Consider the following 19,172-nt stretch of genomic DNA (forward strand, 5'->3'; position numbering starts at 1 on the left):
ATAAAACCCTCTAAATCATATCAACCAGACTCAGAAATATAAACATGCGAAGAGATGACAGTTTACCATCAAACTCAATATATCATCAAGCAGCACCAGGAAATAGCAAATCTATACATTTATGATCACATCTGATTACGCATCTTTCTTCTGCTCTGTGCCACTTTATTGACCTTGTATCTTAGTCCATTCACACTTAACTTCTTCCACCTACCTTCCATTAGAGTGATGAAAGCAGGTATATATTCCACAGGGAAGAGAGAGGTGGGTAGTTCTCTGAAAAATGCTTTCAACATTACTGCAGCTTCTCTGTGGCACATTTTCTCCCATTTAAACTTATCAGCATTAAACTTGGCATCCAGTTCTTCACGGTATTGCTGAAAATCAAGGAACACAGTGAGTTTTACCACCTAATCCTCCCCCTTTAAAAACTGTCATTACATAAACTATTTTTGTAATTAGATTGAAAAGCCAATATCTACTAAGCTTATCTTTTTTTCAACATGATTAAAGAACTGAAATAGCTATTTCTGAATATATATTTTTTAAGTTTTCTAAAATCCTTTTAGAATAATGTTAATCTTTAACTAATTTGCCATCTGCACAAATACAAAAGTTCTTTACTCAGATCATAGTTTCATTTATATGGTTTTGGCAGAATATTGCCTATGCCCACATCATAAATGCACTGCAAGATTTTGACAAAGCCTCCACTTCCCCCTTTTTTTCAGTGATCCCTTCCTTCTGCCACCCCGTCTTCTGTTTCTAAATTAGATCAAGAATGTACGCCTCTTGGCTAGTTCACATACAGAATGAGAAATATCCCAACAAAGGAACTCTGACCTCACTGCAACATGCACACCAATGATATCTTCCTGGAGCACTTACAGCAAAGTTTTATGCCAAGACGTACACATGTCTTCCACATGTCTGCATGTTTGCCCAATCCTTCATAAGGTTGGGAACACGGTGTAAATACTTTTTAAAAAAATCATTAATCGTCCTTAAGTTTTACTTGGGTTATACATTTTACATTACTAATTCATTTGATGACCAGTGCCCCCCATTCTACTGCTCCCTTGAATTACAGTTTACCAGTAATACCAGGCAGCTATAGTCAGTTTCCCAACTGACAATAACTGCTTGGAAAACTCTGAAAATCCTTAAGGCCTTTGCTTTATTCTCATGAGACGCCTAAGTCTTCCAGCCTTGAACATGTAAGAGAAGCTAGAGAACGACAAGGTGAGATTTATCTTTTCTGACAGGCAGGCGGAAAAGTGATTTGGGGGAGCTCGGAGCTCGGGCACTGGCTGGGGGGCAGGCTAGAGATGCAGAAAGCAGTTATCGGGCCAGGGCACCACTTCTGGTGATGGATAATCGAGGACTAACCTGCATAAGCAGTCGTAGGATAGAAAGAAGAGGTGGCATTTAAGAAACGCCTAGGAGGGAAAATTCTCAAGAATCAGTAATGGATTGAACATGAGACTCAGAGGGAGAAATAAAAGTCCAGGATGACTCTCAGATTGCTAGCTGGAGTAATGGGCAGATGGAGGTGTTGCTAACAGGAAATAGAGGGGGAGGAGGAAATGTCTTCCGTCCACCGCCTGGTACCACTGCCATAAAGCAAAGGGGAAACTGTTTTTCAAGTGGGAAGAACGCACTGGCAAGAGCAGAATAATTCAAATCCACTGCCCACAGACCTGTGCCACAGGAAGCTACCTGAAACACTAAGGTGATTCTAACCTGTCACTACTTCCCTGCCACCTAAGAGGCAATGTGGCACCAGGGTCAAGGGCGGGCTCTATAACCACATTCTTTAGGTGTCTATCCCAATTCCACAACTGCCTAGTTGTAGGCCTGTGAGGTTTCTTGCTCCATAAGAGGGATATTAGGGATTTCCCCAGCGATCCAGTGGTTAAGACTCCGCCCTCCAATGCAGGGGGCGCGGGTTTGATCCCTGGTCGGGGAACTAAGATCCCACGTGTCGTGTGGTGCAGCCAAAATTTTAAAAAATAAATAAATAAAATAAAGTAAAGAGCATTAATATTTTTTCTGAAAAGATGGATATTAAAACGACCTCACAGAGATTAAATTGGATACCACAATGTAGCGCTCAGGGGGCAGGGCCTGCACACAGAGAGCGCTCAGGAAATGCTTGCTGCACTTACCCTCCCCCCTCGTCTGGGTCTGCTACAACACCTCTAGTGTTATTACTACGGGAAACCCATGTGTATGTGGTGTGGATATTTGGGTAATAACAGCACCTCATCTTGTCTAGACGGCCAGCGTGAGACAAACGGAGAAGTTTGGACCAGAGCACAGTGGAAGTAGGAGCAGAGCTGACATGTCCGTGGTGGTCCTAAACATGAAACCGTATGAACCAGGGGCTGAGTATTCCTTGCCAGAGACGTGTACATGTTAAAAAAAGTCGTGCTTTCTGCCCACCGTTAATGAGAACACCAGGCAAGGGTCAGGAGCCACGTCCTTCCGTCTCCTCTGAGCAAATATCTAACCTGCTTCCAATTCTGAGGTAATTTTATACAAATGCAAATAACCTGCTTTCAGCTTCACAAACCAGTTCAGGAAGGGAGACCAGCAGACCAGGTAACATCACTATAAAACATCTGGAGCAGCCTCCGAAGAATTGAAACGAGTCAAAAAAAGAAAACCGTGCATGTCAAACCAGTCTGCCTTCTTCCATGACATATATTCCCCGGTGTTTGGCTCCAATTTCTGTCATTTTTGGACAAGAAAATCACTGGAAACACCAAAGCATTAAATTGGTTCCAAATGATCTGAGGCCTCACATCCAGGAATGGGCTGGGCAGTTACGTGCCCCGTGCGGCTAAAACCAGCAGCGTCCCCCAGGGCTGCTCCCCTGTGAGTCTAACCGGGACTTGAAAGCACAACCCAGGCTGGCGTCTGTCTTCATAATGATACCTTAGTGTTAGTGTCATCCACTTGGCACAATTTGAGGATAATTACAATGGTGGTTTTTTTTTTAACTTTCTTTCCCCAAGCACATTCGTAGACAAAAACAGTCTAACAGATGAAAAATTTTTTTAAAGTTTAAACTTTGAACAAAGAAGAGAAATAAAGGCCCCTTTACTATATCAAGTTACAATGCCTTTCTAACTGCAATATCCCCCTGTTTCTGTTCACTGGCCCGGAGTTCTTTCACATTGGCTTTCTTGGAGCTCAAACCACGAAAACATCTGGATTACATTTTTCGGACTAATAAGAGGTGGAATAAATAGGCTAAAACTACATAAAACCTATGAAGGGCCAAAAGGGACTTTCACCGAAATGTGGTTCAGGAATGCATGTGCCTATTAGAACACGTTAAAGGAATTATTGGCGTTTGATAAGTATTTTTCAGTCAAAGATTAGCTAGAGAAAAGCAACTTGTGCTATGATGTTAAAATTCATACACACAAGAAATGTCGTGTAATGTTGTCTCCTTTTGATTATTTTCAAAAATAGAATTTTAAGTCATATCCATCATGTTCCCCCTACACACACACACACACACAAAGAGTCAGTAAGAATACGTGCGAATACAACTTCCCTATTATAGAAGGAGGTTTAGAGGGATGGAGTCTAATTCTGTTTAGGAAATTCATTTTCCTGACTTCATTTTGGTTCTCTGACTCTACAGATATAACCACAAAGACTTAACCAAAACTAGCAACAGCTTTTGTCCTCAGATTTAGGATACATTTATTTAGAAGTATATATAAAAACCATACCTGTGAGAACCTGAAACAAAAAGTAGATCCCATTTAGAGAGTACAAATCTTAAGGAGCCATTAGGAATTTTTCCTGCCTTCCAAATGAACTTGTGCCAGTATTTAGGAATTTCTACTCCCAGGGAAGTCACAGCTCCCCCAGATGTGCTGATCCCTCTGTCACTGGCAAAGTGCCACTGCTCAGGTCTCCCTTCAAAAAAGAACTGGCTGTTCATCGGCAAAAAATGCAGGGAGCTGACTCCCCAGCTGCTGGCACCTTCTGACTGGCCTCAGGCCCTTCCCTGCAGGCAGCCCCAGCAGTGACAGTGCAGTGTGGGGCCGACAGGGCACAGGGAGAGAGTCCCACCTGCACCCGGTCCGAGGCTCAGCCCGCCCAAGCCCACCTCCTCCCCCTTGATCCTTGAGAAGGACAGTCCCCCAATAACCGTCTTCTACTCCTAACTCTGTCCCAACACCTGCTTTCTGGAGCTTCCAATAGACACAGCCTATTTATTCTCAGTTTCCCCTTTGAAAAATAGCTCATCATACGTCTATATAAAAACCCTGAGACTTCTGATACAAGTAGAATTTCCCAAAACATGTGCCCAAATGAATTAGTGAAGAGATGCTTTCCTGCCCCTACACAATTCCTTTGACTAGTTCAAACACAACCAAGTTCACTTTTCCCTCTCCCCAAGATTTTTTTTTTCTCAAGGATTCATTATTGAGAACTGCTCATGTTTCTATGTGCACCCACCAGGGAGTGTACAGGGCAGGGAGGGACTCTTCATTGCGGATGCACACCGGCACACAAAGTGGGATATCTTACTGGAAATTTATGAGAAAAGCTTCTCTTTTCTAACAATCCTTTTCTTTGCTGTACTTGAAGAGTTTCCCACCATACAGAAGTAAAGGAATTCACATTGCACGGGTGGTTTTATATGTAGAAACTAACATTACCTTAAATGGAATTGGGCTTTAGAACTGCTGAGTGAGTGTTCTAGTGGTTACAGCCATTCCTACAAATTCTTGTAAGGACTTCCATTAAAAGGAAAGCCAAAGAATGTTTCTAAGTTTGAAGCAACTGACAATGGAAATCAGGGATCATCTAATACTGGCTTAGTGAATTCCATGACTGAGAGGAACACAAAAAAGCTAAAGTGTTTAACACAAAAAACAATGATGGGACATTTCAGCTTTACCAAATTAAAGACAAGCAGCAGTTTTGGACAGTGAATTGATGTGTTCTTTCATTGTTGTTGGCTTTTTATTGTTGTTGTTTTAGTTTAAAGGAATACACAACTCAGGATCATGGAACATAGGCATTGAGGAAAGTTCTATAGGGCCAAGTGATAGTATCAAAAAAAGAACAACAACAAACAACTAGACACACCTGATGCTTGTGTGAACTTGGGTCTAGCTAGCTGAGATCTCTAATGAGGAAGAGAGAAAATATTTGGTACCTTGACTTTGGCAGTACATCCTGAAAGTCGAAAAATCCCTTCAGATTCCAGACCCGATTCTTCAACTTTCTGAAAGAACTGGCAAGCAATGATACATTACAAAAATAAATACCTCCATATGATTACAAACATTTGAAATAATAATGATGATGAAAACAATCGATACATTACCAAGCATATATACATGCCTGGTACTTGAATGCCTAGTTAAATGTTCACACTCTCCCAGGAGGTCAACATTAGCCTCCAATTTGCAAATGAGGAAATGGAGACTCAGAGCTGTTTTCTACTTTCCCCAGGGTCAACCTCAAAAGTAATGGCACCAACTCTCTCAAGCTTGTGCTCTTAACCAAGAAACTACACTGCCACTTAACTATTTTAAGATCTGATTACTGTATCTCTTTCTGCAGATTGACCAATAAGAAAAGATCCTAAATTTAGTATCATTAGTTGCACTATTCTGGCTAAGAAACTACAGGGATTCTCGAAATCTGACCAAGGGATTACATACTGTAAAGGCTTATAGGTCTCATGAGCTCTCATGGTAATGATGATGGTTTATTATTAAATAATAATAAACACTAACATTGATTGTGCACTTACTGTGTGTCGGATAACATTCTCAGCACTTTACGTACATTACCTTACTTAACCCTCACAATAATCCTATGAGGCGGGTACTAGTGGAATCCCCATTCTACTGCTGAGGAGACTGAGGCAAGGAAAGGAGAAAGGATCTGCCCACGTTCACACAGCAAGAGCAGGATCCAGAGTCTCTGCTATTTTCCCTTCAAGAAATGATGGTGCCTGGAGCTAAGGTAGTTCCTGTAGGTATGAAGAGAAGTAGATATTTAGGAGGAAGAAACATGTTCGTAAGAAAAGACTCTCCCACAGGAGTAGAAGAGCAATGCCTCAAGCTGTCTTAAATGAGGAGCAGTAACTAGAGCTAGCACCTATTGAGATGCTAATACGAGATAAACCCAGATTTAGTTTTAACTAGCATTTATTGTGCACCTTCCATGTGCTAGGTTTTTGCACCTACTTGGCAATATAAATTCTTGTGTTGAATCTTCTCAGTCTTAGATTTTTATGCATTTTCTTCAGACTCTGTCCTTTCACTAGAGGATAAAGGGTATTATTCTGGTTCTAATTCAAGGAACAAAAGGAAATCTTAGAGTCACCGTGGACGTGGCCTTGGATATACATACTGTGCTCCTTTTTGCATCTACCTCTTGTGTGTTCTTGGGCAAGTTATCTCACCCTACAATGCCTCCGTTGCCTCACCAGTAGAAGGGAGATAATAACACCGACCTCCTGGGGCTGCTCGGTGCTGTCTAGACGTGACAAGATACAGACAGCCGGGTGCAGGGGAGGTGCCCTACAGATGCGCACACTGGGTGTCGCCAACATCCTCTGGCCCCCTGGCTGCCATCCTCCCTGCTCCTATTGGCAGCCAATCAATTACCTGATTTGAGGAGCAGCTCAATTTGAGGTATTGGTAGCAAAATTAAGGAACATAGTAAAGAGACATAGAATTGTTATTGTGAATAAAGTAAGTATGTTTCCTCACTCAGTATTTTCACATATCATTTAAAAACTGAATTGAAAATTCAACAAGATTTGTGTTTAGGGCTTGGAATTTGACTTGTGCCACCGGATGTCACTGTTGAATAAATGCATAATTAAACCAGTGTAAATTGTTGGCTATAAAAAAACGTGACACAAAAGCAAATGAGCCATTAACCAGTGATGGTCACAGAGACGACCACATACGATAGTTCAGGTAGTATCAGTTTCAAAACCTCCCAAACCAAAATTCTTCTTTGTCTAAATGGATCGTATCTTCTCAGTCATACCTCAAACACCACCAGAATAAGCTGATTTTTAGACTTTATTTAGCTCTGTCTGGAAAATTCATTTAAACAATTATACATACACATTTAAAAACACCCAACCTGTGATATATCTCAGCAAATACTTGTATGATTAGTAAATGGACTGCTAATAATTAAGTCATCTCTTATACAGGACAGAATAATCAAATACACACACACACACACACAAACACATACATACACACAAATAACATTTTTTAAATATTCAAAGAAATATAACTGAAGGAAGCCATGTGACAGAGCATCTGCGCCCATCACCTGATGCTTTATGATCAGACACTGAAACAGGGTCCAGAAGTTCTCAGCAAGGCAGACATGCCCAAGTGTTTGTGGATGTCATGTGGATGTATGGAGGAAACCTGGAAATCACCAAGGCCCAAGTCCCAATAGGGCTTTAGTGTCTTTAAATCTAAAGGAAAATTCATCAGTGGGTTTACAAAGAGCACATTGCAAGCACAGGGCTCTATTAACTCCCCCTTTATTTACATTGAACTCACTTTTTGTAACACAAGGGGAACTTTCACTCCAGCATCTTTCCTTCGGTCATTTTCCAGCAGGACTGTAAGAGGAACTCCAAAAATCCCACTGTCTTCATTGTAAAATAGCCGAGAAAGAAAAAAGAATCAGAAAAGCACCGTCTTATTCCCACGTATCAAAGTGTTAAAGCCAGAATAAGTCTTTTTGTTTTGTTTTGTTTTGTTTTCAGAATAAGTCTTAATACCTCGTCCTTTTACTTTCTCCGTTTTGTTTCTTTTCAGTTGAATACGAAAGGCATCAAAAAAGGCCGTCAATTCAATCAGAGAGAGATGGCGGATTTTCTTCATGTCTTCAGCAGACAGATCTCCTGCTTCAGTTAGGCCCAATCTGGTTTTCTGAACAATGAATTTCTAAAATACATATTGAGGATATTTATTTCTTATGGCAAAGGAAAATTATTATACCTTCATTCAAATGCCACCCGGACATTCTAAATCTGTATAGCAAGACATGCTATTCATAAAAAAAATCTCTGAGGCGCATGCTGCATCATAGAAAGATTATGAATATGATTTTTAGAACATCTGCAGATCACTACTACACTAAATGGAAACAAAACAGTGATCTGAGTATACCATAACGTCATCATCACATCTGTGATGTAAAGACTGTAGGTAATTTCTCAACTGAAACTGACTGCACCTGCTTGCTGAGACAATAGTTATTCTACCTTAAAAATCAAATATAGGTAATTCAAAATATTCTCAAAAAAGAAAAATGCATAGAAAGTGCCAAATAATTCTACTATCATTTTGAAGCCAATTATATTGTTATATTCTCCGTTTCCACACTAGGAAACAAAATACAGTAAAAGAACAATAAAAAGCCCTTCAACAGTCCAGAAATATTGTGAAGACTGTAAGAAGTAAGACCTTTAAAAAACAAGAGATTGTTCTTGTAATAAATAACATAAATATTACATATAAGTAATAATAATAAAATATAGGTATTACATAAGTTAATATATAATTACATAATGAGTAAAATATAAATTTTATATTTAAGTATATATATAAAATATATAACAAATACTTTGCTCTCAGAAAACCTGGTATTGAAAGAAAATGGCTAAAGTAGAAATATACAATAGTTATTTAAATTACAAAGTTGTAAGTATACATTCTCCATAGGAGGTCCCTAAACTAGAGCGTCCTTGGGATTTTTAAAGCATCTACCAATTCATTCATTCATTCATTTACTCATTCATTCAACAGCTGTTCTTTGAAATTCCAAGTATTTAAAAGCTAAACAACAAAACATAGGGTGTGGTCTGAGGCATACCTTGTGCTATTAAACACTTGGTTATTTTATCTTCTTTCTGAGACCAAGACCCCACATGACAATAACACATAACAACAACAGCAACACAACAAGCAACTGCAATCATTACTGAGCAATTATTGACATTATGTGCTACACCCTATGCAGAGCTCTTCATGGGAGGCTGCCCTGCACCCCAGATGAGCCCAAACTCAGGAGGAGACAGACATGATGAGGAGACTGGGGGTCAGCATCCTCTCTTGGACAATTCTCTCCAAAGATTCAGAGGGACTCCCCCTGCAACCAGAGTCCCAGAGCTGGGTTCCCTCTTTTGTCCCAGAATGCCACTGTGCCCTCCGACATAGAGGCTGCATAGGGTCCAGGAGGGGTTTTGAAGATGGATACATGTAGGTTTAAATCCTGTTTCTGCCTCCTATTAGCTGTGAAGATTTGGATATGCTACTTAGCTTGTTTGGGCCTCAGTTTCCTCAACTGTAAAATGGGAGCAATCACTAGGATGATGAGAACTAGAATACCTACTGCAGTGTCTGGCCCATAGAAGGCACCTGCTGGATCTTATTCCTTTATTTTATTTATTTTATTGATTGATTGATTGATTGATTGATTGATTGATTGCTGTGTTGGGTCTCCGTTTCTGTGCAAGGGCTTTCTCTAGTTGCGGCAAGCGGGGGTCACTCTTCATCGCGGTGGGCGGGCCTCTCACTATCGCAGCCTTTCTTGTTGCGGAGCACAGGCTCCAGATGCGCAGGCTCAGTAGTTGTGGCTCACGGGCCTAGTTGTTCCGCGGCATGTGGGATCTTCCCAGACCAGGGCTCGAACCCGTGTACCCTGCATTGGCAGGCAGACTCTTAACCACTGCGCCACCAGGGAAGCCCGGATCTTACAGTTCTTGCCCTGTCCTCTTCCCCTCCAACACAGGAATGGTCCAGGCCACCTGGGGCAAAGCCTCTGCCTGATTCTAGATGACTCATTCCTCTAGCCCTGAAACTGCCTGAGCCCAGCTCATCATGCCTCCAGCCCTGATCAGCACAGAATATTCATGACTCCACATCTTGAACTCTTCACAAATGCATTTACTGAGTAGCAAATAGATCAGCGTGGCATATTTCCTGTATTGGGCTTTCAGAATATAATTATCCTGGATATACATAATGAGGCTTTCAGGCTAATGAAGTATGTAGCTCTACTTTCCCATCCCATAATAATATTACAAATTCTTGAATTTATTTTTGATGAATTTTTAGTGTCTGCCCTATAAGCTCTCACTTCTTATTGTTAATGACTGTGACTTCCTGCAGTGCCCCACCATGACATGTGGTTTCTAATGCACAAGTAGGCGTACAGTTACAGTTAGAATCGGCATCAACCTATAAGTAAAGTAAGGATATGAAGTGCATGAAAGCACACAAGCCAAGTGGAAATCCTATTTCATCTATAAAGCAGTACTCAAGCATACACCCTCGCAGCTCTTCCTCAACCCAGGGCTGCCAGGTACAGCCAGGCAGGCTGTGTACTGCACAACAAATAATGTCCCTGGTGTGATGCAACACTGATGCCTGGCCTCTCCCCATGCCCTTGTGCACACACAAAGGAATTTTTTAAAAAATCCTAGTTTGTCCCACAGAGAAATCAGAGGAAGCTACTGGGAATAATCATGAAAGGTTTTTACTTACAGGTAAAACATAGTCTTCTTTCTTAAAATCTGACTTCTTAAATTTATTTCTTTTTGGAGCCTCTGTAACCATTTCTGAATAAGATACTTCAAAGGACAGCTCTTCAGCTTGTAGTGGAATGTCCTTTTCCAGATATTCATCATCTACAGAACAGAGGATGTGGAATATTTAATATGCCATTTAATCAATCAATACCATTTACTGTAAAATAAGCACAAAATATTTACAAGTTAATCCATAAGCACGTTAGAATGTTTACATCCCAGGAAAAGCATTAGACTCACCCAGAATGATTTCAGTTAAGCAATTAATGTAGTGTCATCAGATTTCCACATGAACAAACTTCTATAATCGCTATCCAAACAAACTTTCTATTTAATCTGATGTTTTTAATTTTAGATGGTTATGTCTCATGAAAAGCATTGAAGATTATTAGATTATTAGAAAGTCCAAAATGAAATATTTCTATATATTCTCATGATATTAAAATTAAGTCCATCCAGACCCAACGTTGCTGCTATTGGGGAAGCAAAAGCTTAAAGCAGAGGGAGAAAGGTTGGAGGCCCCACAGAAAATTCCTGCCTACTTTCATTCCTCTTGGGTTTTTTCCCAAACTGTGGAACTGTGCCTCTTAAGATTTGTTCAAATTCAGTTTGCCCTTCACTACTAGATTCGTTCAGGTGAATTAATCCTAATTCTTGTGATTTTGTATTGTTACCTGACCTCGTATGATGCACATTACAAAGCTAAACAGGTGACAAGTACTGTCCCATATCCATGTTTCTCTCAAGTCTGAAATTAAGACAATAGATTCCTTACCAAAAACAAGTGAAATCAATTGAGTAAACCTAAATCTGATTTTTGACTAAGAGTTTGGCTTGCGATCTTGTTTCATTGCCTGGCAAAACTGTTCATATGTCATGAAAAGAATTATTTGATTACAAAAAAAAGAGCTCATCTCTTTTACCCTCTTCTATAGACAGTGACTAAATGAAAACCAAATAGAACAAAAGGAACAAAAGATAGAAATGACAGAAGACCTGGTTAATCTCAATTAAAAGTTTAATGGAGAAATTTGTAAATCAACAAATTTAAAATTCTAAACAGTTATACTGAATTAAAACACAATAAATGGATACAGTAAGAACGTAGAAAATAATGAGGGCACAGTTAAGATTTTCACTCATCATACAGAGGCTTGCATGCAAATCAGAGTAAGATTAATTGTTAAATAAAACGCTAACTTCTTAAGGACCTAGGGACAGATTCTTTGGACAGTGTTGATTATACAGGCCGATACTCCACATCACCAGACTATTCCAGGTAGACTTTTATCTTTCAGTGGTATGAGTTGAACTGAATAACAATATGGCAGCAAATAGAATGATGCGGAATAATTTACAGCAAATCCATTCTCTTCGATTTTTCTTTTTTTTTGGAAACAGCTTTATTAAAATGTAATCCACATGCCTAGAATTCACTTACTTGAAATGTATAGTCAATGGTTTTTAGGATATTTGCAGAGTTGTACAACCATCGATCAATTTTAGAACATTTTCATCACCCCAACTTATTTGAGTTTTGAAGCTAATGTTGCAAGTATGGGGTTCTGCTGTATCTGAGAAGACGGTGCATTATTTAGGGAAAATTTTGAGGAATCACAAAAGTGTGGCCTAAAGGGGCCTATTTCTAACAAGGAGGATTTGAGATTCCACACTGAGCTCATGCAGAGTATCCAATGCTCAAGTGGAAGAGGCCCATTTAAAAGCTAACCCTGTTACTCTGTATATCACAAGCTGCTCTGCTGCTGCATTTACTTGAGCATAATAACAGGTTCTTGGAAGCGGTCTACTTCCTGGTCTGCTTGATACTGTTAAGCAGATCCAGATTACCTGTGAGAGAGGCCCCAAATCAAAGACACTGCCTAAATGAGCAGTTTCTAAATGATGCAGTGGGAGTAAAGGTGGAAAAGATTCTGCTTCCAATCTGGCTCAATTAGTTTCGTCTGGTGTGACAGATGGGCTGTTTGGAGGTGATGGGAGGAGAGGCCCGGGTGACAGAATCAAAAAGGGGAGAAAACACACTTACATTTTGCTTTCAGAAATTCACTGCTCACTGAGTTGAGTGCCAGCACAAAAGCAAAAAGACACAGCTTGAGCTCAGTAGGAGTTTGTGTCACTCACCACTCACTGCGTTCTGCACTGACTGTCCAGGGTCTGCTGAGCCATTGGAATGAGCTGGCACATCTGGAATAGTCTCCAGGACAGACTGTGAAACAAGGGAAGACGAACACAAAACAGCTTATCATAAATACAGTCTACCCTATGTTTCAACCTGATTTATGTTCTGCAGTATATTTGAATTCTTTTCACAAAAAGCAATTCTTGATTCCATGAAGGGCTTGCATCTGATTTCCTTTGTTTTCTCACTCAGTTCAGACCTGTACAGCTCACACAGTTTTCTCAAAAGAGAACTAAGTCAAGGTCAAAATAACCACATCTTCTTAAATGTTTGTTGTCATACAGTTCCTAACGTAAAAATTACAATGCTTGATGTCACATAGTTTGACGATTATTATATTTGTTATTCTTGATGCAGCTGGTCACACATTTTGGTCGTAAACTCTAAGTCATGACATAGCTAGATGGTTAATAACAGGGATGCTGGAGCCAGATTGCTTGGATTCTAATCCTGGTTCTTCCACTTCGTGTGACTTCAAGCAAGTTACAGGACTCTCTATTGCTTAATCTCCTGATCTGTAAAATGAAGATGATAACAGAACATATTTCAACAAGCTATTAGGAATTTTAAATGACTATAAATCACATGGAACAATATCTGGCACATAGTGAGTACTGCATGAGGGTTAGCTACTATTAATATACTCATACATTAACTTCTTCACTAGGAAATACAGAGTGATAATAACTACCAAAAATTTAAGTACGTTTTCTAGTTCAGTGTCCTCTCTTAATTAATTTCCTACTTTCTTCACTGCAATACTGCCAAAGCACTGCACTCCCCGGCAGTGTTATCAGAAGTTGAGTAATTAACTTTGTAGAGCTCTGTAGAGCTTTGCAGAGCTCTAACTTAGGTTGGATGGGTAGTAGTAAAAACTTACACACAAATTCTACCATTTCTACCAATATAAATTTTAACGTGGAAGTTATCAGCTGTGAGTATGTGTGAGGGTGAAAATCTGCTATTCCATCAAGAATCTTTTTTATGCTCTTCGTACGTAAGTCTGTTCTTTTTTCCCTAGAGCCTGATGTCGTTTCTTTTATGCTCATATTTATTTAGCAATATGAACTGAACACCTGCTTCATGAAAGATCCTTTATCATGTAATACAAATTGCACAAGGGAATCTCGAATGCTGAGCTCTGCGTTCTCTTTTTCCTATTTTATTCCAAAGGAGGTGACATATATTATTGTGTAAACAGAATGTGAATATATTACCAACTATTAAAACACAGATGCTCAATTATGTAATTGGTGGCTCTAAAAACTAACACTACAGAATAAAGATTACCTATGCACTAAAATCCTTAAAAAGATGTGGAACACTTTTCAGTGGTTTCCTTACGTTTTTCTAGAAAGAAATGTTTTATGAAACTTTGTAATAACTCATCTATAGAAGAGAACACTCCTGAAAATTGAGAAACACTCATGTAAGGCTTGAAGCTGATGGCTTGGGATCCTTGAATGGACTAAATGTCAATTTTGTAATCTGTAAAGTGGAGAAGTGCCATCTGCTGTCTGGTTTAACTGGCCTCCAGCCAGCCTATAGTATTGAATGAGGTCCCGCTTTTTGTAATATAAGTTATTCTGGGACTTTCCTGGGGGAAGCAGAAATTTAAATCGTGACTCTTGCTCTTTAGCTATTTATAATGAGGAGAAGAGAGTAACATTTATGGAACATTATTAAAAGACAATCTACTCTTAAGAGCTAATTTCTACACTACTAGTGTTTACTGGAGAGTAAAGGAGAGGAAAGAGGTGCCACCCAAAAGGTTTCACTGAAGAGGTGGCTGACCTTGCACTGGAACTCAAGGAATGATGAAAAGGACTTACAAAGGTAGGGAGGTGGGCAAAGCATTCAGGCCAGACATGGAATTATAAATTTCAGGTATGGAAATCTGAAGCATTTTGGCTTCATGAGAGGATCATGGAGAGCCTGATTTGCCAGGAGTTGAGACAAGGTATTAGAAAAATATGAGAAATATGTTAGTCAAGAAGGTTTTGAAAGCCAGGTAGAGATTCTCAGACTTAGACTCATAAAGGTTAAAACACAACAGAACAAACAAAAGGACATTCATGTGTTAAAGCAAGGGGATGAGTTGGTGAAAATGAAAAGGAAGATCTCTCTGCCAATAAAGGGACCATGAGTTTTGAAACAGGTTGAATGAAAAGGCTCAGTGTTTGGTATTCATAATTTTAAAACATCCATTTACTCATTAAACATATTAATATTAGAATCTTTAAAATATTTTTACTAGTGATTTTAATGTATTTCAAACATAAATCCCACTCCCATTTAAAACAAACTTCCTTAGCTTGTCCATAATGGATCCTACCATTTCCCTACATGCCCAACCACTAGAGTTTCCCACTGGGGCCTCAGCTGCTTTAGGAGAGGCAAAGCTTCCCAGCTAACAACACTTGCTCTGCTGCCCAAATCCTACTGCACTGGGATTGGAGAGTAAGGGTTGAAGGATTATTATTTTAAATTCCAACATTTAGAAGGTTAGCACTATCTGCTTGAGTTCTCTTAAAACTAGACTTTGACTATCTGATATTTCCTTCACATTAAAGAAACACCATACCAAATATTTTCCATGTTCATTACTTACAGGAGAAACTCACCGACTCAGAAGATGTTTCTGACCTTCCTGACTGGCTGCTTGGTTTTTTTCTCATGGTTGCAATCTATGTGTTATAACTCTATATACTAAATCTGCCTGTGCTTCAGTCATTACAGACAATAAGGCTCCCCATATTCCTCTTCTGCATCTGAGATCAGAACTGATAAATCCACCTCTTGCATCCACTGTGCCAAATTCCCCAGAGCTGAACGTAAATAAGCCACATTCACTGACAAATATGTAACCAATTTTGAAATAAAAAATATAATAAAAATTACAAAATCTATCCAAATGTGAACTTAAAGGCATTCCGATGACATCTATGACATCTGAAATTATAAACTAAATATTAAAGACAATGAGAGTAATAAATTCCAAAAATCCATGTGAATAGCCGAAGTATTATTCAGATTACTTCTTAAACTTAAACACAAATAATAAAGTTTAAAAATAAATGGACACCAAGGGGGGAAAGCGGCAGGGGGCTGGGGATGGTAGTGTGATGAATTGGGCGATTGGGATTGACATGTATACACCGATGTGTATAAAATTGATGACCAATAAGAACCTGCTGTATAAAAAAATAAATAAAATAAAATTCAGGGAAAAAAAAAAGTTGCTGATGTAATGGATAAGTTCCAAGCAAATTCTTCTAAAAAGGGATATTCTGAAATTTTTGTCTCTGACATTAAAATGAGTATATATTTCAAAAAAAAAAAAAGAAAAATGTTTATAATCCAAGAGACTAGGAAAAAGTATCCAAGTAGACCCAAGAATGAATGAAAAAAATTAATAAGGATTAAATAAATTAATACGATAGGAAAAAGTAGGCTTAATTAATTAAAGGTAGTGACTTTTAAAAAAAATACTGCCAACACAGGCAAGTATTTACATTCTGATAGACATAAATTTTAGGAAGAAAAAAGAAGTAACAGCTACCTTCACAGAAAGTTTTTAAATTATGCACCTAAATAAATGTGTGTATGTATATATATATATATTTGTGTACATATGTGTTTACACACACACACACCAACATATATTGAAATTTTAAATGAACTGGATGTTTTGCTAGAACAAATACACATTACCAAATTCATACAAGTTGGGATTGAAAGGAATATAATCCCTAAACCATATCCATTGAAAAATTAGTCAGAGCATTAGGTCTTCAATGATGCCAAGCCTTGGCATAAAACTGTATATAATAGTTTTTACAGATTATATGTTTACACCAAAGTTTAATAAATAGCTCCAAAATACTGAAAAAGATTCAAAGTTCTCAACATGTTTGTACCAAGATTAGCATAACTCTGGTAATAACAAAAAGAAATTATATATTATAGGCTAACCCCACTTACTAGAATAGTGGTTAAAAAATCTAAAATGGTAGCAAATCATATTCAGTAGCATAAGAAAAGAATAATATAACACAAGTAGGGTTTAACTAAGCAATGAAATTATACTTCAACATTAGAAAAACCTATCAATGTAATTTCCTAAAGTAATTGTCTTTTAAAGAAGAAAAACAATACATTCATTTTAATAGATGATACAATCATTTGATATAACTCAACCTCTACTCCTGATAAAAGTAACTACAAGGCTCAGAAACCCAGAACAAATATTCTTCTTAATAGTGAAACTTAGAAGAATTCATGAGAAAATCAAAAATGTATCAAAAGATCTCCATAATTATTATTCAATGTTATAAGTGCTTGAGGTTGGTTCAATAAGATAAGAAAAGTAAATAAGATGAATAACTACAATCGTCCCTTGGTATTCATGGGGGATTTGTTCCAGGACCCCCAAGGATACCAAAATCCTCGAATGCTCAAGTCCCTTATACAAAACGTTGTGGCGTTTGCATATAACCTATGTATATCCTTCTGTATACTTTAAATCATTTCAAGATTACTTATAACACCTAATACAATGTAAATGCTATGTAAATAGTTGCTGGTGCACAGCAAATTCAAGTTTTGCTTTTTGGAACTTTCTGGGATTTTTTTTTTTCTGAATATTTTCAACCTGCAGTTGGTTGAATCCTAGAATGTAGAACCTAAAAATAAAGAGGGCTAACTGTATTTTAAAGAGTGGGCAAATAAAACTTTCAGTATTTCAGACGATGCCTGCACAAATTATAAAATCAAATGACAAATTCTAAGAAATAAAAAAGAATTTTCAGAAAGGAAACTATAAGAAACAAAAATACTTTCCTTGTATATCCACAAAAACAGACAAGAAGATACCATGAAAAACCCTTACCATTTAAAATACCAATGAAAGCTATTAAGTTCCTAGTAACTAACAAATGAAAAAATGTGTAGGAAGAAATATGAGAGGAAAATATGAAATTTTATTGAAGGATAGAAGATACAAATGAATGGAAAGACACAATTTTTTCTCAGTGGGAAGATTCAGTATTTTAAGATGTGAATTCTCTCTGACAATCTTTAAATTCAATGAAATTCTTAGTGGAGTACTAACAAGATTTTTATTTAATGGGTAGTGATAGCCTCAATATAAATGCATCTGAAAGAAAAAAATTTCTGAGAAGAGGAAAGAAAATTTTGATTCTAAACAATGATGGCGAACTTGTAACAAATTTAAATGAACAAAACATAGAGTCATAGTAATTAGGATAGACCCTGTATATGTAGAGAATTCACTTATCATAAAGGTGCAAATCAAACAAGTAAAAAAGATGAAAGAATGAAAAAACAAGATGTTGGTCAAGCCAAGGCTATCCCCTCGAAAAAGATAAAGTTAGGTTACCTACTTTATCCCATTCCACAACATAAATGCCAATAGTGAAAGTTGTCAAGAGCCTCTGGAGTCTTGGAGATGACAGTAAATAGTCAGTGAGATTTTCCCTGACAGGTCGGCGAGATTTACCTTTATAGGCATCATGGCCAGGACCCCTGAAGCCCTTGCCTCCACTGCACTGAATCACTGGAAATCCCACCACGTAGAAGAAACTGGGGAACCAAACCGGGGTGCCCATGGCTCCTTATAATCAAGAAGCAGGGAAGTCAAAACTGTGTTTACGTCATGGTAAGAAGTTCTAGAATGATTTTCAGTACAGGTGCAGAAAGAGTTAAGTTGGCATCTGTGGGCTACTTTAGCAACTAAGCAATTTGTTTAACATTTCAAAGTAAAGATATTATGAGTAACAAACAATCCAAAGTAAGTCACACTAGAGACAGGTACCAATGAAATTTTTTTGAGTGTCATTACTGCTGAAACTTTTACTTATGTCATTACTGACATTCAATCAGTTTCCAGAAAAACAAAATGAAAACAAAAACGAAATCTGAGTGACTAACTTACCCCAGGAAGCTTTATCTATAACTGCCATGCAAGATCATTTTCTGTCTCTTACACTGTCAAACTTTCAAGGATCCTATCTGTAGACAACACGTGTTCAATAAAGATTTGGTGAATGAATAAATCAATGAATCAACGAATCAGCAAAGAATGAAGAAACAGAAAAACGTCACAAGCATTGTGGTCACAGAGCTGCCATGGAAAAGCCTAGAAAACAGGCCTACCCAACCTCCTCTTCTTTAGCAACTCAACTGTGCAAACACCATGCTTCAAGTTCTGCTTGGTGTGTGCACAGAACTACACACAGTACTTTCCTGTTGGCTTATAGAACAGGTGAAGTCAGCTAGGGGGCAGACGAGGGGTCAGAGACAGGAGCTTTCTAACTAACTAACACTAACACT

At 38.2% G+C, this 19,172-nt stretch overlaps 1 protein-coding gene across 10 annotated transcripts in view; it reads right to left on the minus strand.

Annotated features, from left to right (window-relative positions):
- The window catches only part of ARHGAP28 (Rho GTPase activating protein 28), a 155,040-nt gene that overhangs the window by 26,002 nt on the left and 109,866 nt on the right, over window positions 1–19,172 (minus strand). For all 10 annotated transcript variants that reach the window (XR_011076259.1, XM_068563182.1, XM_068563180.1 and 7 more), the window contains 6 exons: window positions 12,761–12,845; window positions 10,578–10,720; window positions 7,808–7,973; window positions 7,584–7,675; window positions 5,192–5,269; window positions 215–377 (listed from right to left, as the gene is read on the minus strand). Coding sequence is in view for 9 of the 10 variants with exons in the window: in XM_068563182.1 (XP_068419283.1) it covers window positions 215–377; window positions 5,192–5,269; window positions 7,584–7,675; window positions 7,808–7,973; window positions 10,578–10,720; window positions 12,761–12,845 (727 nt within the window). In the remaining variant the exon portion in view is untranslated. The remainder of the gene's footprint in view (window positions 1–214; window positions 378–5,191; window positions 5,270–7,583; window positions 7,676–7,807; window positions 7,974–10,577; window positions 10,721–12,760; window positions 12,846–19,172) is intronic.

Source organism: Eschrichtius robustus, chromosome 14 (genome assembly GCF_028021215.1).
Source record: "Eschrichtius robustus isolate mEscRob2 chromosome 14, mEscRob2.pri, whole genome shotgun sequence".
Taxonomy (NCBI): Eukaryota; Metazoa; Chordata; class Mammalia; order Artiodactyla; family Eschrichtiidae; genus Eschrichtius; species Eschrichtius robustus.